This window comes from Haemaphysalis longicornis, unplaced genomic scaffold (assembly GCF_048455015.1).
Source record: "Haemaphysalis longicornis isolate Haplotype H1 unplaced genomic scaffold, Haemaphysalis longicornis Haplotype H1 scaffold_1, whole genome shotgun sequence".
In the NCBI taxonomy this organism is placed as follows: domain Eukaryota; kingdom Metazoa; phylum Arthropoda; class Arachnida; order Ixodida; family Ixodidae; genus Haemaphysalis; species Haemaphysalis longicornis.
This window is the reverse complement of record NW_027526203.1, coordinates 203,041,326-203,065,766: the sequence shown is the minus strand read 5'-3', so window position 1 is coordinate 203,065,766 and position 24,441 is coordinate 203,041,326. Positions and strand designations below refer to the sequence as shown.

Below are 24,441 nucleotides of genomic sequence, written 5' to 3'. Positions count from 1 at the left end.
ACCAGCCGGTACCACCGTGCAGCCTGGGCGGTCAGCGATATAGGCAGAACACGTCCTATAATCACGCTGTCGTCCATACCCGACGCCTCCTGATAGCGGTGCAGCGCCTCTAGGTACACCGTAGCACTCATGCGGTCAGAGTAACCGCCGTACTCGGGTATTCTGAGGCTACCGAGCGAGCTGTTAGGCCTGACGCTCGGTTGTGCGCGCACCGCGTTGATCAGGGCTTATGCGAGATCGACTGCTGCCGAAGGCAGGGATGGTTCGTCGCGAGACAACGCTGGCGTAAGGCAGGCGACGTGCGCCCTAGCCGTAACCGCTTGCGAGGTCTGCGTGGTGGGTACGTTCGTGGTGCAAACGCGCCGTCGAACGAGGCGACGGCCGCACCGCTAGAGCCGTGAGGCTCGTACACGGCGGGGTCGGGTGCGCTAGAGCTGCGGCACAGCTCCTCCTTTGCAAACATATCCGCTGGGTTGCTACGACCAAGGCCCAGAGGGCATGATCTCGTTGCAGCCCGTGGTTACAGCAGGTGGTCGCAAGAAGCGTTCCGCCCGCCGACACCGTGCGGCACGCCGGCAGGAGTGGGATGATAGCTCCCGTGACTCTCCCGCGCGGCGCTTTGGTTGCCTGCTAGGATAGCGCTGCCTGGGCCCCAGAGGGGCCTGGGAGTAGTGGTGGCGGCCGACAGACGCGGGACTCGGTAATCATCCCTCGGGCTGTCGGAATGCCTCACGCCGGCAGAAGTGGGATGACTCCCGTAACTCTCCTGCGCGTCGCGTCGGTTGTCGGGGAGATCGGCGCCGCCTCCACAAAGCTCTGGCGTAAGCGCGGTGGCGGGCAGCAGCGGGTCGACAGAGGCGTCCCGCAAGCCGTTACCACGAGCAATCTCATCCGACAACCAGCCTTCAACTTCGGAATCAAGCAACGAGAAGCGGGGGTGCCGCCCTGTCATCGCAAAAAACCTTGGTTGGGCGCCAATGTGGGCTAACGTACGGGATAGCAGAGGACCCCGGCTAGCTTCGCTAGAGAACGCTACGCGCCGTACACTAGCCCTGCGGAATCCGAAGACTCACGCACGGGTTCGAGTACTCACATGCGGTAGACAGGCTCCGGCAATCCAAAGTGAGGCTTTATTGCCTGGCAGATACAGGGCATACACCAGACAACACGACTATCGCTCGCGGGGAGACAGTGGCTCCTGTCGCTCGCTCAAGCCGCTGGGCTCATGCCTCGATATCCGTCATCACGGCCTCGGGAGCAGGGGAGGCATCCCGAGGCGACCGATCAGTGCAGAATCTCTCGGCAGAGTCCTCGCGGAACATTCGCGCGTCCCGCAGGTCGGCTCGGGGGGAGAGGAGGTCTCCCCCGGCGCTCGAGGAGAGGGTGGCGAGGGAGAAGGCGACGACCGGTCCTCCTTCCCACTCGCCCTCGCGCACACGTTCGCGGCAAGCCGGTTCGGCGCGTCGCGCGGGGTCATGAAGAGGACACGACCTACGTGACGCGCCGGCTACCAAAAATGGCGGCTCCCAGCTCGCGAAAACATGTGCAGGCGAGGCGTAAGGACACAAGGGTCCCCACAATCTTTACCGTAGATCTGACTCGTTTTGCTCAATAAACCTCCGTACTGATTAGAAGCGTGGTATAAAACCAGCGCGCGCCTATACGCGCAGTGGGTTATTCGGAACTCAACGTACAGTTCTTGCAGCCCCATAATGCATATCGGCATACTCTCATGCCATGACAACGTAAAGTGATGTGATACAATACTTTCGAGCGTTCGGCAAGGTTGCAGAAACTCTTACCTTACATGCGATTACCGGGAATCGTAATGCCTTGTGCCAAAGCCGACAGCCCTGAAGGCCTGGTATTTGTTTTGGTCGTGCGATTTCGCTGTTGTCGGTTATTAGCAGCTGGCTGTTCCCTTTGTTCGAAAGATTGCTTAATACAGAAGCTGACCCCTAAATCCGACTCTTCGCGCTCCGCACAGGACTGGCTTCGCAAGGAATGCGGAGACGCGGGCAATGTTTCTTCCGTAGCGGTATCCAAAACTGCACTTTAACACACGCCTTGAGCTAGTGTATGCGATTTTATGTCTATTATTGTAATAAAAAGTTACGCACATGCCAAATCTGGTGCGGTCAAGCATCAGACGTCAACCGAGCGCGAAGAAACAGCAGGGAGAGCGAGCCTGAGTGAAGCAGCCGACAAATGCGAGAATCCCTAAGCCGACGTCACGGAGGCGCGCTTCGCAGCGCCGCCCGTGGTCGCGCTCACCGCCAATAGACTTTTTATAGCGCGGCGCCCTGGGCGCGGCCATGTTGGCCGCCGGGACGTCATTCAGCATGGTTGGCATTTTAGAACACGTTTCTCGCCGTGGACTTCGCTGGTGCCCGCGCCCAACGACGAGCGCCGGCGCGGGTCGGAGTGCGAATTTGGCAATTTTTTTGGAGTGTTGCTATGAATGGGGGCTTCGCGTCCTAGTAGGTAGGGTGAGCCTACGTCCAGAGATTACTTAGTCACATAATTAAAGCCGTTACACTCAATATGAAAGTTGTCAGAAGTTCAGAGCAGTGATTCGCCAGAATGGGCCTCAGCGTCGTTATCCGCTCACTGCTGCCACCCAATGCATTTCAAATTTCCCGCCTTCGCAGTGCTCGCGCGCCCTCTGCCTGAAACTGCGCCAGCGGGAGTTCTGTTTTTTTTTGCGTGCTTTAACGTGGTACGCTGGAGCTGTTTTGCGTCATTTGGAACGCGTAATTTTTTTTTGCTTGGCTAGAGCAGTTCTGCGTCATTTCGAACACGCCATTTTTTTCTTACGTGGCTGGACCATTTCTGCGGCATTTCGAACCCGCCATTTTTTTCTTGCTTGGCCGCTTTTATCGTAAAAACCAACCCAACGAGCGTTCCTAACTAAATGAAGGCGGTGGCTGCCGATTATATACACACATTTTGCCTGAAATGTTCCTGCAGTTTTCTTTGCGCTAAACAACGGGGAGATGTATGACAAGCGCCAGCGGGTCACGAGGTTCGAATGGTTATTTCATTTCATTTCATTTCATTTATTTACTCTCAATGCCGTGAGGCGTTACAGAGAGGAGGGGTACAATATTAAATAACAAGAGAAAAGAAAACAGCAGGGTGGTTACAGAAAGTGATTGCTGACTGCGGATTTGAAGTGCGCAGCGCCACTGATGGAGACGATGGAGGCTGGAAGGTGATTCCACTGCAAGCTGGTCATTGGAACAAACGAGTTCAGGTAGATGTTTGTTCGGGAGTATGGCACACCAACTTTTAACGGATGATCAATGCGTGATGACACGTATGGGGGAACTGAAAAAAGGGATTGCTTTAAGGTCTGATTGGTGTAAAATATTTTATGGAAAACACATAGGCGGGATATCATACGACGGGTTGCAAGATCAGGCAGTTGTACTATTTGTTTCATGTTAGTGACACTGGATGACCGGGAATAATCAGAAAGAATGAAACGAGTGGCCCGATTTTGGATAGCTTCAAGTGTGGAGACAAGATTGGCAGAATGTGGATCCCATACAGATTAGGCGTATTCAATCTTCGGCCGTACAAGAGTTTTGTAAAGCTGCAGTTTTAATGAAGTGGGAGCTCGAGAGAAATTTCGTCGGAGGAAGCCGAGCATGCGGTTCGCATTATTGCTAATGTATTCAATGTGCGGCTGCCACGAAAGGTTATCTGAAATCTGAACGCCAAGGTATTTGTAGGTGGTAACCGATGAAAGAGGGGAGCCATTAAGGAAATATGTGTTTACAGGGGTGTGCTTGATTGTTCGTGTTAACTTCATATATTTGCACTTGTCGACGTTTAGTTTCATTAGCCAGGTGTTGCACCAGGCTGAAATTGTGTTAAGGTCGGTTTGAAGTTTTGAGGGGTCAGAAGGTTCAGATATATTTCTATATATAACACAATCGTCAGCGAAAAGACGTATTGATGAGGTTATGGCATCAGGGAGATCATTAATATAAATTAGGAAGAGAATAGGCCCCAATACTGATCCCTGAGGGACACCAGATGTAACGGGACAGTGAGGAGATTCGTTATCGTTGATAGTTACATATTGAAAGCGATTTTGCAAAAAACATTCAATCCACCTTAAAATGTTAGGGTCAATGCTCAGTTTGCTAAGTTTATAAAGTAGTAGTGGATGGGAGACGCAGTCAAATGCCTTCGCGAAATCAATAAAAGTGCAATCGACTACTGACGTAAGATCCAACAAAAACAGAGATCATTAGTAAAGGTGATCAGTTGAGTTTCACAAGAATGATTTTTGCGAAAACCGTGTTGGTAGACTGTAAAAAATGAATTAGATTCTAGAAAACTCATCAAGTTAGTGTAGATGATGTGTTCGAGTAGTTTTCATGGGATCGATGTAAGAGAAATGGGTCGATAGTTAAAAGGGGAGAACACTTCACCAGACTTGTGTACTGGAATCACCTTTCCACCCTTCCAGTCGTCGGGTAGTAAGGAACACTGTAAAGACTGTGAAAAAATATAAGAAAGTATCAATGAGGAGTTCACATTGGTACTTTTCAAAAACTTATAATTAATCCCATCTATTCCAGAAGATGAAGAAATTTTAGCCCCCTGTATCAGCTTGAAAATTCCAGCACAGCCAATAAAAATTGGTTCCATTGGCTCAAGATATAAGCTTTCTTTAACAGGCAACGAAGTAGGAATTGTTTTAGTAAAAGATAAAGAAAATGTATTGTTGAGCAACACGCAGCACTGCTCTCGTGGAACAAGTGTCCCATCAGGTGTTTTTAATTTTACATCTTTAGATCTGCTCATATTAACAGCACTCCAGAACTTGCGGGGATCAGTTGATAAGAGGGATGGGAGCGGTCGCTGATAAAACTCGGTTTTTGCACGAGACAGGGCTTTTTTATATTCTGATGCGACGCGCGCATAAGCCGACCACCTGTCAGCAGAACTTGATAGCCTACAGCGGCGAAAAATACGCTTTTTTTTGTTAAGGAGCCGTTTTAGTGAGACGTTGTACCACGGTTGGCGTTTAGGAGAGGATATTCGTCTGAGCGGTATGTACACCCGCCCAATTTTTTACCAATATCACGGGAGCGCAGACCGTTCGGTCGATCAGCGCCGCGCGATGGAGTGATACGGCAAACTCGGCGAGAGTAGCCGCATGCGCACTAAGCAAAGGCCGCTGCTGCCGTCGTCTGCTAGGCTGTTCCAACAGCAGAGGGCAGCCCCCGTATTTTGCTATTCGCTTATCATACTGCCGGCTCTACTCGAAATTTTTCTTGAAGGCCAGGCACGTGGCGCCAATTGAAAACAGAGGAATCAGCGTTGCCGAACGAACGTTGCGCTGAACGAACTTCGCGTTCTGAAACGCTGATTACTCTTTTCAGTTGGCGCCACGTGCCTGGTCTTAAAGAAAAATTTCGAGTATAGCAGGAAGTTTGATAAGCGAATAACAAAATACGGGGGTGGCCCTCTGCTCTTGGAACAGCCTAGCAGACGACGGCAGCAGCGGCCTTTGCTTAGTGCGCATGCGGCTACTCTCGCCGAGTTTGCCGTATCACTCCATCGCGCGGCGCTGATCGACCGAACGGTCTGCGCTCCCGTGATATTGGTAAAAAATTGGGCGGGTGTACTTATCAGTCAGCCATTGAACCTTGTTTCGAAATAAAGACCAATGAACATTGAGCGGACGCTCCCAAAATTCAGGCAGGAAATAATCTATAAAAGCTTCCAGTTCGCTATTTATGGCTTGGAAATCAGCTTTAACGTAGTCTCTAATTTGTTTAAACTGTTTGGCGGGGCGCGAATAATCTGACGGTATAGTGAAATGGGCAACCAAGTGGTCACTCAAAGCAGGCAAAAGCGTAAAGATGAAACAGATTCGGGAACAGTGGTCAGTAAAAGATCAAGGGTGCTGGAAGACGACTGGGTAACGCGAGTAGGTCCTTTAACAAGTTGACTTAAGTTAAATAGAGAGAAAAGGTCAATAAAACTTGAGCATTCTTTAGAAGCACTGGTTGTTACAGGAAAAGGCTCGTTCCACGAAATTGCCGGAAAGTTAAAATCACCTAAAACAAACAAGGGGGCTTTAGGAAATTTAACAACCACTTGGTTTAGGCAATCATGGAATTCATCACAAAAAGTAGGCGAAGTGTTCGGCGGACGGTAGCAGGCACAGAACAAGAAATCTGCGTGATTTATCTGGATACAAACACAAAGAAATTCTAGATGCGATACAATGCGGACGTCATAAGAAGCAATGTCATCGGATACCGCAATAAGAATGCCACCTCCTTTCCGCCCAATTCTGTCGTGCCTGTATATGGTGTAATCTGTTTTGCAATTCAGCAGTTCCTTATTGGTGCACCTTCATGCAGCCAAGTTTCGGTGAGTACAACAACATCGGCTGAGCACGCGTCAATCGCGGACGATAACTCATCACGTTTATTCATCAAACTTCTAATGTTGGTGAATAGAAAAGAATGGTCGCGTTTGGGTTTCGCCTGCACGGCTGAGGATTGCTAGGTAGCGGTTGGGTGCGGTAACGGAGAGTTGGCTGGACTAATGTCTGCTGTATCATCAGTGTAAAGAGGGGCACTGTACGTCCCAATTTCGTAGACGCTATCAGTTAAAGGAGCCATGAACAGAAAATGCAAGTTGGTTTTATTCGAAAGATTTCGTGTTTTATAGTGCCCCCAGCGCTTGTCCGGATACAAACGGTGCTTTATTCACTGAGAAATTAAACAATTTAGGTTAAAAATTTTCATTTTCCCGCTCAATCGTGCGTTTTCGTGGTCCCAAGTGACATCACTGAAACCGACCGCTCTGCAGCCTAGGGTACCTTCATTCACGCATCCGCCGTACAGGGTAGAGACACGTATACGCTGGCGCCGCCATTTTTGGTTGCTCGCTCGCCGCCGAAACAAGTCATTGTGTCAAAACCGCGCTAAAATTATCGCCGCAACGCGGTTTACTGAAGAAGTTTGAATCATATTGTCTGTTTCGCGTTGCTAGGTCTCGTGGGAAACGAAAAGAATAACGCGCTGAGCCCGTTGGCCCAATTGCGGCGGCACGGGACCGTTCGAAGGTTGTCTCCACCCTGTACAGCGGTGTTGGTTTGTTCCCGCGTTTCTTTACGTTCCGTAGCCTAGATGGCGCCACCATACCGTGGCAAGCGTTTGGTTTGTTTTTGCCCGCATTTAAACCTGGCTTGTTTTTGTTCTGGGAGAAAATATTCGTTCCCTGAAACAGTGCTCGCTCGACAAATGGGGTCACGTAAGACACCGTTGCTTGCGTCAATCGGCCAGTGTCGTCTGAGACAACCCCAAGCCCCGTAGTGCTGTGCAGCGAAACCAGGCATGCTGTGCGCAGTACGAACAGCAGAACGCATCAGTACTTCTATGTTTACATGTGCTTTCGTAACTTCTACGGTTTGTCCCATCATTCTTATTGCTTTGTAAAGAATGTGCCCTAAATTTAAGCGCAAATCGCTCGTTCGTCTAGTTTGTAAGTTCTACCTAATTTGCGTCTGCTTCTGCCAGCCTCCGCCAATCGCAGAGCTTAGCCCATGTGACGACATAGGTTCTGTTGCGGGAAATGAGCTGGTGGGTCGCATGACCATTCCCGTTTTTCCTAATTATGTAGCTTATTTGAGCGAAGTTTACGTTAAAAGTGGTGTCAGTATGATTCTAACGAGACAATCTTTTGAATGAACCAAACTTGTGTTTTCTCTTCATGGCTCCTTTAAACTGCAATAAGTATAACACTGTTTGCCGACGTACAGCTTATTATAACGCAAGCTGTACTGTTTCCCTGTAGCCTTGCCGAAATCATGAAGCTTTTTGCGCGAGTAGCGAGTGGCTTTACAAAAGTCTTCCTGGATTTTGATACAGGTGCCCTTAAGTTTAGCCATTTGAGATAAAATTCGGTCTTTCGTTTTGGCAGACGCAAACTTGACAATTATAGGTCGGCACTTCTCAACAAAGGAGCCTAATCTGTGTGCCCGAGAAATGCCATCAGCGGGCACTTGTTCAGAAAAGGTGGTGGTCAAAAGCTCCCGTACTTTCTCTTCAGCTGACGCCCATGTATCTGAATGACTATCGTCAATGCCGTAAAAAATCAAATTGTCCCGCCGAGCCCTGTCTTCTAAATCATCGAGCCGAGACAGCACAGCCGAATTTTCGCAGTTGACAATTTCAGCTACTGTGCGGCGAGTGTCAGCGTCGTCAGTAAGGCGTTCCAGGGTGGATACCTTGTTCTCAACCGCTGCTAATCTCTCGGTCACATCAGTTACTCTATCTTCGAGCAATTTCTGGCTGGCTCTTACTTCATTTAGCGACGACATTACTTCGGCGTGGCGTGATTCCATTGTACCTGCGAGGGATTTTATAGCTTCCAGTACTTCGCTATTGGTAATCTCGGTTGCCGGTTTAGGAGGCCCAGGGTTTAGCTCGATATCACCAGACAAAATAAGCGATTGCATAGCATGAACACAGTCAGTGCAAACCATCAAAAGTACATGGGGGCATGGGACAAGCAGCAGACAACGGTTGCTCGTTTTTTTACAATGCAAGGAAGGTGAGCAACTAACCTGTATGAAAAACAGGAAGGGCTTAAGCAACGCCATCTTCACTGCTGCTGTCACATGCCCACTGATGGCAGCGTGTTCACGCTGGCTCTTTATGCTGTCCGAATCCCCTGGTGGCTGTGATGCGGTGGTTCCTCCGGTGTAGATGCACAGTGGAGCCGCGTCCACGCATGGCCGCGCATAGTCCACGTGTTGAAGATAGCAGCTGGTCACCGGGGTTGTCCAAGAACGCACGAAGTAGCCAGGCTGCGGCGTTGATTCCGGGGTCAGCCGTAGAACGGTTATCGGCCACGGAGACGAGACAGCCAGTATCTGTATGAAAAACAGGAAGGGCTTAAAGGGGCACTGACACAAAAATTTTGCATCTTGTTTTTTTTTGTTGCGATAAGTAGCTAGTGACCTACTTATAACCTGTAGAAACCTCATTTGCTTCAGCGTGCGACGGTTGTTTAATTAGAGGCATTTTCAATGCGGCCAGTCGCAGTTTCGGTTTCAGCGAGTGCCGCGAAACGATGGATTTTGTGGATTTTGTGTGAACAAAGCTGACCACGTGACCATCGGAGGGATATCACAGAGCAGAGCCGCCGTAGCATTGTCGAATCCGCATCGACGGCAGTTTCTGCGAATGCCCCCACGTACTGATCTCGTGAGGCGCTTAATTAAAAAGCGACCGTGGATGTGACGCAGGCGCTGCGAGTGCAAATGCTACCGCGGCTAAAGAACGACGCGCGACGCTCGAGACGGTGGGTGGCAAGACGCGCGCTGGGAGCAGCCGGCCGGTCTGCCTACAGGTCCGCCTACAGATGTGTTCGGCTCAGCACTGCGGCGGATATTCGAGTGCCGCTCTCGTAAGCGGTGCAGATGACAATTTTTAATGCAACCCGCCATCGCATCATTAACTCCTTTCTCATGTAAGCCACCATGGTCGGGACTTGGGGACAATTTCGTGCAGCGGTAACAAGCTATCACTCGAGCTACCTGCGCCGGCCTGGGCCACTTCGCGGCCGTGGCCGCCGCCTGCACAGCGACCGTGCGGCTAGCTCAGTGGGCTTTTCGTGCCTCCGGCGCGTTTTCGCATCCAATGGTAATAAACAGTAATAGAAACAGAGTGCCTGGAATCGCTGTAGAACTTTGGTCGCGGCCAGCTGCCCGATTAGCTGACGAAATCACGGCGCCTCCGCCGCCAACGATCGGGTCGTTCGTTCTCGAGAGCAGAAGCTCCGCCCTCCGGCCCTCCGATTGGAGCGGCGAGCCGGGCGAGCCGGCAAAAAACGCCGGTAGTGCGGAAGCGGCAAACACAAGCTCGTGACGTGTTTGGATGTTGTTTATTTACAATTGCGCGTTGTCCTCTGCTGGCTGCTCGGTTGCGTTTCGCACACTTCAAAATTGATTTTAAATATGTTCTAGGCTGTATTCGCCGCTGATATTTTGCAGATGATGTATATGTGTTCCCACCAATCTATCTCCGAAGTTATCTCGCCTTCAAAATTTTGTGTCAGTGCCCCTTTAAGCAACGCCATCTTCACTGCTGCTGTCACATGCCCACTATGACTATTCTAACCGCGTGGTTTTCGAAGTCTCAGCGTGACCCCCTGACGACTTTTCATCGGGCTCTACTTGGGTCCATTATCTCGCTGCGCCGCCTGATTCCGGCAGTCGCATCAACCGTTAGCGAGCTACGACAAGGCGGGCCCGTAATGTGCTATGCACTTAAAAATGCCCACTTAAAGGTTGTTTAAGCGCGGTACTATTTTGCGTTCGTCGCCTAGCTTCTCCTGCCCCTATATGCTCCTTCCCCTATATGCTCGGACAGTTTGCATTTGACCTCGCAGCAGCTCATAGCTTGCAGGTTTCTTCGGGGCTTTTGCCAGGCAGGCAATGAGCTCTTCGGAGCGTGCGAGCGAACCCGTGGCCGGCGGGGTGACCCACAACTCCACAGCGAGCGTAGCGGCGGGCGAGACGGACGACGAGCGCCAACGGAGTAGCCAGGCGGCAGCAAACGCACGCGGAGGCACTGCGGAGCTAGCGACGAGCTGCGGCGGGCAGGCGCGGCCGCTCGCGTAATAATGCAGAGAGAGAGAGAGAGTAAACGTTTAAACAATGCAGAGGCTTCGCGAGCTACTGGCTGAAACTGCGAGTGCGGGGTGGCCAGCTATCCCTGGCGCTGGCCGGGCTGGCGATGGACGAACTGGACGCTATGCCCGCCGCCCGGCACCAACGGGGCCGGCGGGGAGCAGGGGATGCCATCGACGCCATCTTAGACGGGTCCGGCCATTCGGGAGGGAGGCACTCCAAGGCAACGTTTATAGAACCAAGGTGCTCCAAGGCACGACCGGCTCGACTCTCCTTCTCCAGCGCGGGAGGAGAATCGGGTCCGGCAGTGTCCCAGGCGACCTGGACGGCGGACATGCGGGCCCAAGGGGTGTGCCCTGTAGGAGTCGCGCAAAGCGATTCACGATGGCTGTCGAGGATCCGGAGGTTCCCTCCAGGGACCGCCGCTTCTGTGCGCGTTGAAAGCAGGGGGGAGGGGGGTAGCTCTACTTTTTTACTTTTTGATGTCGTTATATGTGGCGGTGACGCCAGATTTTAACAGAATAGTACCCTTAGGAAATGTTACGCGCCACATTAGGACCAAAAACGAACATTTAGGCCCCAAACGATGGTGAAGAGATTTGGCAAAAGCCGCTCACGTCGTTTGTTGCGGCGGAAAGGCGGCCAGCGCTCGATCGGTGGCACTACAAAGTGTCTGCCTGCGGCTGTCACTAGTTCACAAACCCCCAAAATTAGTGGAGTTCGTTCATTAGCGGTACAGACCTATCGGAGAGAGAGAGAACGAGAGAGGGGGCTCTTTAATGGGAACTGGTGCGGTCAGCCCAGCTAGTGACAAGGCTTGCTGCGCCACATGGGGGGGGGGGGACTACAATGATGAGTGGTAAATATTGGACATTAAAAGTACGAGAGCTTACCATAGGCGTTTTATTAACGCCAGCTTACTTTGCCAATCCTGGCTGTGCAAGGCATTTTCATTGTATACCGCTTGGTTGCACGTTGTGTCGCTCCGTGCAGAGCACGTAAGTCAATGGCCTGGTCAGCGTGATTAGTAATAGTTTTCCACTAGTTCTGTTTCACCAGCAGCGAAGGCAACGATATAAATGTGTATCAAACTACCTAAGCATGGTGTCTTGAAGGTTGACAGTATTCTTGGGGACTGCGTTTTTTTTTCTTGTTGTTTAAAACAACAATACCGAGCGATTGACTCCGTGGTAGTAGTCGCATTGCCCCTACTGAAACCAATCTTTTCATAAGACACACTATAGTAGAGCGTTGGATGCTGCTAATAAAGAAAATAAAAAACTTTAAAAGGCACTGCACCCATTTGCTGTATTTTATGGCAGATGTAAATGAAGGAAATAATTTTATGCATTCCAGGCCCCACGTGTTTCCTTTCCTTTACTCGAAGGATTCTATTTAGTAAATTTCCTGTTCCTTCGAGGAAACGCAAACACCGCATAATGAGCGCGCAGTATTTTTGAATAAAATTTTTATCGCACACTGTCATGTAAATTAAACGCCAGGTGTGAACGCAGAAACCTGCCAAAACAATTTTGTGGCTTATTAAGCGCTTGAAACTTCTGTCCGGGGGGTTAACCTTCTAACCAGCTTCAGCTGCTTTCTTACTATCATCTAACGTGTTCTGCATTGCTAGCAGCGGCTTTCCGAAACAAGTAAAGGCAAACAAGAAACACAAAGCTCTACGCAGGTAAAACATTAATTGTAATTCTGGTTCTAAACTAGCGTGCTTGGGGAAGCCTGTTGCCTGTGAAATGTGAGGGGATGGCCAAGGTGCCCCCAAATCACAAATTGCCCTCGCGGTGTCGTACGTGCAAATAGCTTTGTTAACTCCCCATATTATATCTGAAAACACATCTGCACAATGCACGATGCGTAAAGGTGAGATACGGCATCAACAGCGTAGGTTTTCAAAACAGATTATGGTTTAGCGTAACATCTTACTACTGTAATATGCTATGCATGCGCTCTCATACCCCTGCTTTGCTACGTAAGAACGTGAACACGTGAACACGTTGTTATCGTTCCTTGCACGATTAAGGCGACGGACATCTGCCACCTGGAACTTCTGATATGTCTCCAAATGGCAAGTAAGGGTGAGGGAACCTAAAGGCGTCTGCACCAGGCTGATAATGATGACGATGACTCCACGCACCTATCCCGCTCAGTATTCCTCGCCGAATTTCCTCCCACGCGGAGACCCGGCCGCATCTATCCACTCTATGTGGGCATGTCCCCAAAATCCCTTCCTTTATCTAAATAGTGACGAGAGGGGAGGTGGGAAAGGTGCGCAGGGCAGCTCGCACGTGAGAGGCACACGTGCCGCCGAGCAGTGAGGACGTGTTCTTCTTCGCTCCGTGATTTCGGCGACTCGAACTACGGTTTTCGTGCCCGTGTCTAGTGTTTCGCGCCACTATGCGGCAGTTCCTTTAGGAACTAGCCCAGATAGACTGCGCGAAGATGTCTACGGGCGGCAGCCTGCCCCCGCCTTCGACCAGCGCATCGGCCGCGCCGGAGCACATGTTACGTCGTCGCTCGAACAGTTTCGGGTGTTCCCGCAGCCTCGCGAGGCTCATGGCCTCCTACAAGGACATTCTTCAGCAGCAGCAGCGTGCCCAGCAGCTATTGGGGATGCTTCAAGGCAAGCCTGCATCTGTGCTCGTCGCGCACCACGCCGAGCCGACCCAGGTTACGGCCGATGTTTGCGCTGCCACACCACCCCCCATGTGTGTCGGTGCTGTGAACTATTCGCAAGAAAACCCCGCCGCAACCATGGAGGAGCCAATGGACGAGACGGCGCTCCTCAAGCGCCCGCGGGACGTCTCGGATGGCTCGGATGACGAGCGCGGGGCCAACGACGCCATGCCGAAGGAGAATGGCCGAGTGGCGGCCATTGCTCGCTCCTACAAGCGCCGGGGCCGGCTCGGGGAAGCCGTCGATGCGTCACGAGCCCTGACCACCGCGGCCATCCTTGCCCCTCTCCCGTCAGACGACATGGGTGACATGGCTCGCCCTGGTGAACTTCCACCGGCTTCCGCCCCCCCTCCCAGTGGCGCCACGAGCCACCGTGCATCGGCGTTCGCCTCAAGCACCACCGCCGCTGCCTTCCCTGCTGATCCGGCTGACGCGCAAGATGGCGGCACCCAGGACAACAAACAGCCGAGTGGGCCCTTCCCCATGGAGACCGCGACCTGCGGCGGCTCTTCAGGCGACTCCTCGGCATCGGAACTTTCCCCCGGACATCGTGAAGGCCAGTGGACCGTCCAGCAGAGCAAGGCAGTACGACGGAAGGCCAGGAAATTGGCCGCTCGGCGCCCGATTGCGCAGCCGGCCGCCGGCACCTGCCTATTCCGTCCCACAGACCGAGCCACCTCCTTCCTCACGACATCGAGGGAGGTCATCGCCCGTGAACTCGCCGCCTACCCCGGGGTGTCCCAGGTTAGAGTGAACACCCGGCTGAACGTGGTCGCGGTTGACGCTGAGACGGACGAGTGTTCGGCTGCCCTCCTGGCCACTCAGAGTGTGGCTGGGATTGCTGTCCGAGCCGGCCGCCCCGCCAGTCGAGGCACGAGCCGCGGTCTCGTTTTTGGTGTTGACCGTCAACTCACCGTCGAGGAGATCCAGGCCAACATCGACTGTGAGGTGGCGGTGAGGGGTGTGGCACGGAAGGCTGATGGGGCTGTGCTGATCACGTTTGCGGCCCCTTGCCCCCCACGTTTGTGGCTGTGTACAAGCTGCTGCTGCCTGTACGTGGTTGTCGGCCGCGGCCCACGCAATGTGCGCGCTGTGGTCGACTGGACCATGTGACAGCCTGCTGCAAGGACAAACAGAGGTGTGCTCGCTGCGGTGGGGGCCACGCCGCGCAGCAGTGCCCTGCCTCTACCCCATGCTGCACCAACTGCAGTGGCCCGCACCCGTCACCGACCCCCGCTGCCCCCGCTGGCAGCACGAACGCAAGGTGGTCACAGCCATGGCACGCGCACCACAGCCAGTACCCCGAGCGGAGGCCGCAGCGTCAGTCCGCACTGAACAGCCACCAAGCTACGCGGAGATGGCCAGGCGACGTTCTAGCCAGCAGCAGGCCAGCCGCCAGCTGCAGCAGCGTACTGCCACCCAGGGACGCCAGCAGCAGCAGCAGCCTCCAGCTACCCAGGGACGCCAACAGCAGCCACGCAAGCCAGCCGGGCGCCCACCTGCCCAGCCGTCCGCACAAACAGGGGTGGAGCAGCTGCCTGCAGCTTCAACCGCAACTGGTCAGGACCAGTTGGTGCCCATCCTTCTTGCCCTGGTGCACAGCCTGGTGGGCCACCTGCCTACTGAGGACCCCGCACGCCTGGCGGCCACTGCTGCCCTGGCACACCTGTGCCCCCCCGCCCCCAAGCATGGCTAACAGACCCTGTAGGACCGGCCAGCGGCCACGCATCTTGCAGTGGAACTGCAACCACTTGGGGCCTCGCCACGCGGAATTGGCAGAGCAGCTGCTGCGGGAGCACTTCGATGTACTGGCGCTACAGGAGACCAACGTCTGTGGCAGCACCCTGCGGCTTCCGGGGTACGTGTGCCACGCCAGCGCAACCAGCTGCAGCCTGCGCTCTTGCACCAGCCATCCGTGCCAAGACGCCAGCCACCCACCAGGCAAGTCCCAGGCAGCTGTCTACGTTAGGGCTGTGCTCAACAGTGCTCCAGTGAACCTGGACTCGATCGTGGATGGCCCCATGGAATGTGCCGCTGTCACAGTGCGCATGGGGTCCACGGACACCACTGTGGCCAGCGTCTACGTCCGTCCAACGCGGCCCTGGGATGCCACAGTAGTGGGACGGCTGCGGGCCCACCTGGGCCCGGACGTTGTCGTGTGCGGAGATTTTAACGCGCACAACTCAGCCTGGGGCAGCCCCCGCACCACCTGCAGGGGACGGGAGTTACTCGATGCTGCCACAGCCTGCGGACTGCTCGTGGCCAACACAGGCAGCCCCACCTTCACCCGCCCTGGTCCCTTGGGCACGGTCCAGCTGTCTCACATTGACGTCACACTGGTGTCCCAGCGGTGTGCCTACACCTGGGAAACCGCCACGAGCACCTGGGGATCTGACCACTACCCCATCCTGGTCACCCCCAGGGGCGATCGCAGGCGGGCAGACACCAGGGTCTACGCCGTAACCAACTGGACTGCCTACCGCAAGGAGATGGCAGAGCGTCTGGAGGACCCAGAGCCCGATTTCCTGGCAGCTGTCGTGCAGAGCGCCAACAAGGCGACATTGCGGGGGGAGGTACCCTTCTACACGGCACTACCGGACCTGGAGCTCCTGAGACTCCGGGCCAGGCGCAACCAGCTGCAACGGCGGGCCATCCGGAACAGGCGTCCGGAAGACTGGACGGCGTACCGACGGGTGGATGCACAGTGCAGGAGGAGAGCCAAGCAGCGGCGGAGGCAGAGCTGGGAGTCGCTCTGCTCCTCCATGGACTCACGTAGAGATCCGGCCAAAGCTTGGAGAGTCTTCCGGGCCCTTCTCCAGCCTTCCGTCACCAACCGGCACCCCCTGCTGGCCTCCGCCATTTCCTTGCGCATCACTGAGGAGGCCTTGGCAGAGCGGCTAGCCGACCAGTTCACCCCGGCTCTACCCGCCGCTGAAGTCCAGGTGCACGTGTTTCCGGTGGCTCCCCAGGACCCGCAAGTGGTGGCCGTTCGCAGTGGTGACATCACACTCTGGGAACTGCGGGCCGCCCTGGATCGATGCCCCAAGCGGCGAAGCGCCCCTGGTATTGACGGGGTGACATACCAAATGCTCCGGAACCTGGACATCACCCAGCTGCAGCCGCAGCTGCAGCTCTTCAACCAGGTGTGGAGGGAGGGAAGCCTTCCACCTACTTGGCGGGTGGCCCTAGTCAGGCCGATGCTGAAGGTCGGTAAGCCGCCCACCGAGCCTGCATCGTACCGGCCGGTCTCCCTGACGTCCGTGGCGGGAAAGCTGATGGAGAACACGATCCTGGCCCGCCTCCAGTGGATTGCTGATCGTCGGGGCGTCTTCAAGGAGCAGCAAAGCGGCTTCAGGCGCCACCGCTGCACGGCTGACTCCCTGGGAGATGTGGTGTCTATGCTGGAGCAGGCCCGCCACGACAAGGAGGTGGCCTTCTTGCTCCTGCTGGACATGAAGTCGGCCTTCGACTCCGTCCCTCATACGGCCATCCTGGACGCCCTGGACAGCATGGGCGTTTCGGGGCACCTCCGAAGATACGTGAGGGCGTTTCTGACTAACCGGACCCTACGAGTCAGGGTGGGCCGAGCAACGAGCAGCCCAAGAGATGTCAGCTCGGGGGTTCCCCAGGGGACTGTACTCAGCCCATTCCTTTTCAACCTCGTCCTGGCTCCACTCCCTGACTGCATCCCAGCTGGACTTGCATTTCCAGTGGGGATGGAAGTCTATGCTGACGACATCGCCATCTGGGCGCACGGACCAACGAGGCTACTCTCCAAGGTGAAGGCGTGTCTCCAGGGGGTGCTGTGGGCAGTCGCCGCCTTCCTGACAAGCCGTGGCCTGCAGCTGTCCGAGACGAAAACGCAGGCCATGATCTTCCACTCGAGGGGCTACAGAGCACGCAAGACGACACCGCCGCTCACCTTGAACGGTCAAACTCTTCCATGGTGCACTAACGCCAAGTATCTGGGGTTCCTGGTCGACTGCCAGTTGTCCTGGCTACCTGCGGTGAAGGCGCTTCGGAAACGCACAACGAGGGTCCACCAGGGCGTGCGGAGGTTGCTGGCGCAGGGACAGGGCTGCACACACACCGTGGCCCTGAAGGTGTTCCACGGGATGGCATCGTCCGCCGTCCTCTATGCTCTGCCTTTAGTGGAACTCAAGCCGCGCCAATGGGAGGAGCTGGAGGTGGATCAGCGCCGGGCTATCCGCCTCTGCTTGGGCCTTCCGAGCACATCTCCGGTGGCGGCGGCATACACGGAGGCAGGCTTCTGGCCCATCCAGATGCGGGCCCTGCAGGTGGGTCTCCACCACATCCACCGCCTGCAGGGCACACCTGACGGCGTGGCACCCCTTGAGCGCTACCGCAGCCGGCCCAACTCTCGGATGGGCATGCTACTCAGTACGTACGAGAGCCACATCGCGTTGCCGCAGCGGCCACGCCTGGAGCCACCACCCCCAGGCACGGGGCAGGCTCTACGCATTGTCACCACATTGCCGGGGGTCCGTAGTAAGAGGTCGACTCCACCCCAGGACGTCCACCAAGAGGTGGCTGCCCTGCTGCAGGGCGACGCTGCCGGACATCTGCAAGTGTACACGGATGGATCTGTACAACAGCCGATGGGCAGAGCCGGAGCCGCTTTCACGGCCCTAGAACTCGGCACCAGCCAGGTGTGCAGCCTGCCCTTCCCTGCCTCATCCACCCACGCAGAGCTGGCTGGACTCCACTTGGCTGCAGATCTTCTTCTCAAGCAGGGCACCCAGGCCCGGGGGGCCATCATCCTGACTGACTCAAGGTCTGCCCTCCTCCGTCTGCGTGCCACCGACCAGCCAGCCAGCTCTAGCGGCTACGTTGAGCGGTCGCTGGCGGCCAAGCTTCATGCGGTGGAAGCGCAGGGGTGTCCACTGCGACTTCACTGGCTGCCATCGCACGTGAACATCACGGGCAACGAGGTTGCAGACGCCTTGGCCAAAGGTGCTGCTCGCCAGGCAGGGGTTCCAGCCTCCCGGGATGTGGTGTCATTTGACGCTGCAAGGACTATCCTGGCACGAGTGGTGGAGGCCATGCATCCAGATGCCCGAGTAGTCAGTGGCCAGGCCCCCCGGGTCTTGCCCGGACGCATTAGCAGAGACGCCCGGTCGCTCCTTCTTCGCCTGCGGCTCAATTGCTGCAACGTGGGAGCGCGCTTGCACCACCAAGGCCGCCGAGCATCCCCCACCTGCGCTGACTGCCCAGAGCCCGAGACGCTAGAACACTTGCTGTGCTCTTGCCCGCAGCACGACACCGCAAGGGCACAACTTCGGGCCGAACTCCAACGACTCGGTGCCCCAAGCCACAAGCTAGAAGACTTCCTGTTCCCCACGGGACCGGACGCCATCCGACGGGAGGTCTTCCAGCACCTAGTCAACTTCCTGGTTACAACAGGACTAGCGCTGCGTTTGTAGCCATCGAGTCATGGACTAAACGAACGCGATATAGACTATCTCCCACTATCCTACCGCTCTTCTCTTCCCCCTTCTCTCTTCCTATCCTTTGAAGCCCCAATCCCCTTCCCTGGACTGGGTCGTATGAGGGTGAACTTCCCGTTCAGTTCAACAATATCCCCAGGCCTTTTCTCTTCCCTCCTTTGTTAATAAATCACCACCACCACCCACCACCAGCTCGCACGTGGAAGTTCACGCAGTCCTGCTCACTAAGGCTGCAACCTCTGCCGCCGCAAGACCCAAACCAGCGGCACCACGCAACATAACTCACAGGACACTGTAAATGCGTTTCTCTCTCTCCACTGCGCCGTTTTTTTTTTGCGTTGCCACGAGTGAAACAAAAGTTGTTGTCGTTGTTATTGTCCTCCTCTTTGTAACACATACCCACTTCGGAGACTGGCAAGCAAGCGGGAGCGTTGAGGGGATAGAGTGCTGACTTCACAAAATCCACAAAACGGTGAGTTTGAAGCGTAAAAGTTATAGAATAGTGCGTGCAGCGTGACACCTGGACGGGATGGCAGGCGCGTGATAAGAACAGTTGCGCACCAGCCACACAAAACTGTGATTATCCGGAAGCTTTGACGTGCGCCAGTCTGCCTGCTCACGTAATTCGTGTCGTAAGACGACAAAACGAAAGAGACAGATTTGCGATATCAGTAAAAGAGTTGTTAAAGGGACACTGAAGGCAAGCATCAAGTTGGGCTCCGACGAAAGTTCCACTGCCCCTATGCCCTTCCGTCACGATATGGTAACGCTTATTGCTACATCTGTGAAACGTTTTCGAAGCGGGTTGCCTATAGGACTCCTGCACTGCTCAGGGGGCGCTATGCAACAAAGCTGCGGGGGTCCCACAGGATCCCGTGTTGACAGAAGCAAAATGACCTCGACGCTGCCGATTGTTTTAAATGCAGAGCATTTCAGTAACTCACGACGTCACCCGCGTTGATGTCCGTAGTCGTAGTCAGCACCCCTCCCCCTACACTATATAAAAAAAAATACTATCCGGCGCCTGGTTTCGATCCCTTGACCCTGCGGGCGGAACGCAATGTACATGGTGCTCTACCCACTGCGCCACAAAGCCGACACAGAATGGGAGGCTACGAACGCGCCTTATATCCTTGACTCATTCAAACTACGTCAAGAAGCTGCTGATACAACGCATTCACTACCACCAACTCCCCAAAACACTAAACGTTAACGCAATAAACCCACCCCCTATGCGACGCATTTACTCGAGTCCCCCTCGCGGGGAGATGGGCCCAATTTTTTTCTACACGGTCTCCAGCCCATCCCCGACGCGTCCGGTCTAGTCAGGCGATCAACTTTGCATTGGGGGAAAAAAAGCTTTGTAGCGCTAAATACGTTTACAGCGTCGACGAAAGTGCTGGGGCGGTGACGGCACTCTGCTACTCGCAGATTCACCGATCGATGGTCATATGAAGTGAAATTTAAAGTGAAAGCTTTGTGTTTATACTAATACGCTTAGTGACAACGACTTTTGAACACCAGCCGATCAAACAAGAAGAGTAAAGCAATAGGCGATGATCGCGCGTAAAAGCCAGCGAGTCTCGCGGACCGCAGGTTCGTCCTCTCCGGTGAGCCTAACTTTTGCGCACCTGCACCCTTATGCGTGCATTTCCAATAAACACGGCTGGTTTGCGTCATCGTCACGAATACATATTGCAGCGCTAGCTTGCCGTTTTGTCCGTGGCTCAGTCACAAAATGGAGCGAGCGTCAGAAGCGTGAAATATGTTGGTGATTCCGGAAGTAGTGGCCGTAAAACAAAGTGGTCCGTCGGACTGAGCGGCCGTTGCGTTTTCTGGATGCTCTCACTTTATTTAATTACGCTCTTGCATCATATATTCCAAGTTCACATGTAATAGACTACAATAAGGGACAGCAACGTTTTCAGGTGCAGGGCCGAGTTGCATGAAGCCGACACGGCGGAGGGCTGGACGGCAAAACGGGTTAAGGGTGGGGGGGGCAGTTGGCTTTGAAGGCAAAGAGAAAAAATTCAGCGAATTGCCAACAATATTTGACAATAATCTGGCGAAGCGTGAAGATGGGGACAATGCAACTGGAAGCGATGATTCTGATCTGTTCTTGTCTCGCCATCTAACCCCATTTGAGGACAAAACTGGTGTGTCGGCGTTCATATTATTAACGACGACACCTGCACTAGAAGATAACCGACGCAGTCAGTGACGATCTTAAGTAAATATTTGGGCCGTGCACCGTGTATGCGGCTACGTTATGTTACACATCTAACCAGGCAACGGACTTGTGATTCGGTGCTTGATTTGCGTCCTTTAATTGCGCTCAATTTGTTTATTTGACGGTATTGCCTCACGTATACTAGCTAGTATACGTGTACCCTGCCGTTCGTAAACCGTGGGGCGTAAAATGTTAAACAAGAATAATTTAATTTGCGAAAATACAAAACAACTCTTCCACTCGTTTTCAATGCATTGCCAGGTGTCATGAAGTGAAATCGCATCGGCAAGAAGGACCAGCATGAGTCTAAAAAACGTACACAAAACGACGACAACAAAGAAGACGCAAGGCACGCGGCGCGAAGGCCATCGACACCGTCTACGGCGCCGAAGGCTCGCGACCACGGCACGAGCTTGCGCCGGCGACCAGCCCATGGGAAGCGGCCTGCGACAGCTGGCGGCAGAAGCGGCGGAAGAAGAAGACCGAGAGTGAAGAGAGACCGGAACGTTGGCGGCCGGCTGCCCTGACCCGGGTCACGTCCAAGAGGTCCTTCACAACGAAGTACCTGACGCCCTCTCCCGCAAGCAAGTTGTCTCGTCGGACATCGGCAGCGACGTTCCAAGAGAGCTGCGTCAGCTCTTCATCGACGGGAGCTCGGAGCGCGTTGCCCTACCTCCAGCGACGAGATGTCACGCCCTGACTGTGCTACCGGGAAGTGTGGTGCGGTGGACCATTTTCGGTGACAAACCACGTACTTTCTCTACTTTTGTTTGGACTGTAACGTTTTGGCAATAGTTAGCCACGCTCATCTTTTGTTATTCTCTCATCACTGTATCTGTTTTTGCTGTGTTCATTTTGGGTGGTTTGGAGCAATAGAACTTAGTCTCGTCGAAAGTTTTTCGTTCTCTTATTATTGTCCCGAACCTGACACCAGGCCAACAGCGTCCGCCGCAGTGAATCGGCTGCGCTCCTCGCGTCCGCTGGCATGCTCCCGCTGAAGCAACCATTTACAGTTACCTCAGGCTCAGCAAATTTTTGTTTATGCTACTTGTGAACAGTCCTTTGTCAACCGCACGCAAGAAGAACGAACGTTAATTATCGTCAGGAAGTTAGACCACCGGACCTGGCGATACTGCCTGACGCCGCGACAGCTCGCTCAAAAAAAAAAAAAAAAAAAGCCGATAAATCGGCTCGTTGTAGCGGATATTATTTTGTTTAGCCTCTTCAACTACTTTAAATGCTGCTCCATTCAGAGTGCAGTCATTTAAACGCGGCGCAAGGTGATTAACATAATTACAACCAACTTTCGCTCTGGCTTCTAATCGAAAACACATGGAGGGCGGAGAGGGTCGTCTGCTTTTGTACTACACAGACGCGTTGGACACGAGGGGGCTCTGCATGTCGCCAAACTCCAGCGCTGGAGCCCTATTAGCCCACCGGCCAGAAGTGTGCCTAGATCTTTTACGGGCGCCCAAAACACTGCGAACAAACGCTTTGGCGTGACTATGGAATGAAAAACGTGCATAACGTGATACAAATATCATTTTACCTTAATACGCACCGTAGTGGAAGCATAGCAGCACACAACACCCTGAATAAAAAATCCGGTTTGATGCACACATTTTATTAACTTCACGACAATCAAGGAATTGTTTCGAACACACACATTTTCACGGAATATGCTTTGAGGCCGTAGCGCGAAATTAACAGGTGATCGATTACCTCCTGTTCGTCGTAAAGGTAACACACGCTTCTTAAGATTTACGGGGGCGAACAAGTCACTCCACTCCGGCGCAAGCGGAGAAGGTTTAAAAAAAAAAAAAACTTTCGCACTCTCTGAAAGCCGGTGCGGGGTTGAATCGTCGCTAGCGATAATTCCAACATTGTAAGCACAGGTCCACCCGCAGGAGCACGTCGTAGAATTTCATCGCGAAGCGAACGCAACCGCAACACACACACAGCTTCGGCCGCCGCCGGCCTGGGAGCAAAACTTCGTTCGGGCACACAGCGCTACGTGAGGAGAGAAAAAAAAAATTCCCCCGCATTTCCCCGAGGGGGAGAATGTGAAAGTGCGAATGCACGGTTGTCGGCCCGCTTGCGGCGCTTGCGCTCGGCCCCCGCAGCCCACCGCCTCGCCGCCTTCTCTTCCATCTCTTCCATCGGGTTTGTAGTATCACGTGTACACCACGCAGTTATCAAGCCGCTATAACGCCGCTGAGTCGCCAACGCACGCCGCTGACGACGTAGTTTGAATGCGTTAAAGATATAAGGCGCGTCTAACACTGATATCACCGTCGCGTCTGTGGCTTGGTCGGTAGAGCGTCGCGCTGCGGCCGCAAAGTCCTCGGATCGAAACCTGGCGCCGGATGCTGTTTCTTTTTCAAATATAGAGGAGCACTGTGGACGCCAACGCCGCCGGCGGTGGATGGTTTGGGGTCGCTTATAAAGTGCATTCGCACTTAAAAAATGGTTCTATCAGACGCAATTGAACTATTGTACACAAAACAGCGGAACCGTGAAATGCCGACGCGCTACGTGCCGCCATGATGTAAACAAGGAGATAACAGACATGTGACTTCGCCGAACCTGCAATAGCCAGCGCAACCGCCCGGCCGGCGCCGCGGCTTGGCAGCTTGCGAATGTCCGCACGGCTTGAATTATACCTGTATATTTATAATTGTTTATGACTTATGATAATGAACGTGCAAAGAAAGATTTTATGTGTTTCTTTGAGAACCTGTGTGCGCGATTGTTCTGTTGTTCGTGATGTGACTCTGGGCACATCCGCTCAGTCGCCGTTGACGTCATCTCTTCTGGGCGGCTGATAGGTGCACTTTTTTATTAGGCGATTATTTGCAAGGTACTGACCCAGAGACTTGTATATTCGTTTTTTGGGGGCGCGAATCTAAATCTATATCGACCAACCTTAGTTTTGTCTTCAGTGTCCCTTTAATGAGTATCGTCAGGCCTTCGCCTTCAAAGCACGTAAACAGATTTAAGTGCCCCGAGGAATATTGTTGTCTGCGCGCCGTCGGCCAGTTTACCGGCCGTGTCGCTGCTGCAGACGTCGGACACTCGTTTTTCCTCCCAATCCACTATTTATTCCTTTGACATTGCAGTTCTACCAGCATCCTCACATCATTGCGAAAGCGTTAAGTGACCCGTTCTGCGAAAAATCGTCGTCGTCGTCTTTGTTGCTGTTGTTCCGTCGAGGGAATGGCCGCAGATGTGAAGAGCTAATAAATAACACGTGCCATTCGACAGGATATGAACCCAATTGTATTTCGATGCGCTACTCTAGTATCTCCGCACGTTGCCAGCGGATCAACTATAGTTGACATTGTTGTCATTACTTTCTGCGTGGGACCTAGCCACCT

General features: G+C 53.8%; 1 protein-coding gene and 1 pseudogene across 1 annotated transcript; both read right to left on the bottom strand.

The window, feature by feature from the left end:
- Positions 1–3,106: 3,106 nt before the first annotated feature.
- LOC144156557 (uncharacterized) lies at positions 3,107–11,011 on the bottom strand. The gene is made up of 5 exons (XM_077688381.1): positions 10,772–11,011; positions 10,105–10,158; positions 8,606–8,935; positions 4,446–4,512; positions 3,107–3,330 (listed from the first exon to the last, which is right to left on the bottom strand). The coding sequence occupies exons 1-5, from the start codon at positions 11,009–11,011 to the stop codon at positions 3,143–3,145; spliced, it is 879 nt and encodes a 292-aa protein (XP_077544507.1). The 3' UTR covers positions 3,107–3,142.
- LOC144174491 (uncharacterized) lies at positions 5,656–8,359 on the bottom strand (annotated as a pseudogene).
- Positions 11,012–24,441: the final 13,430 nt, after the last annotated feature.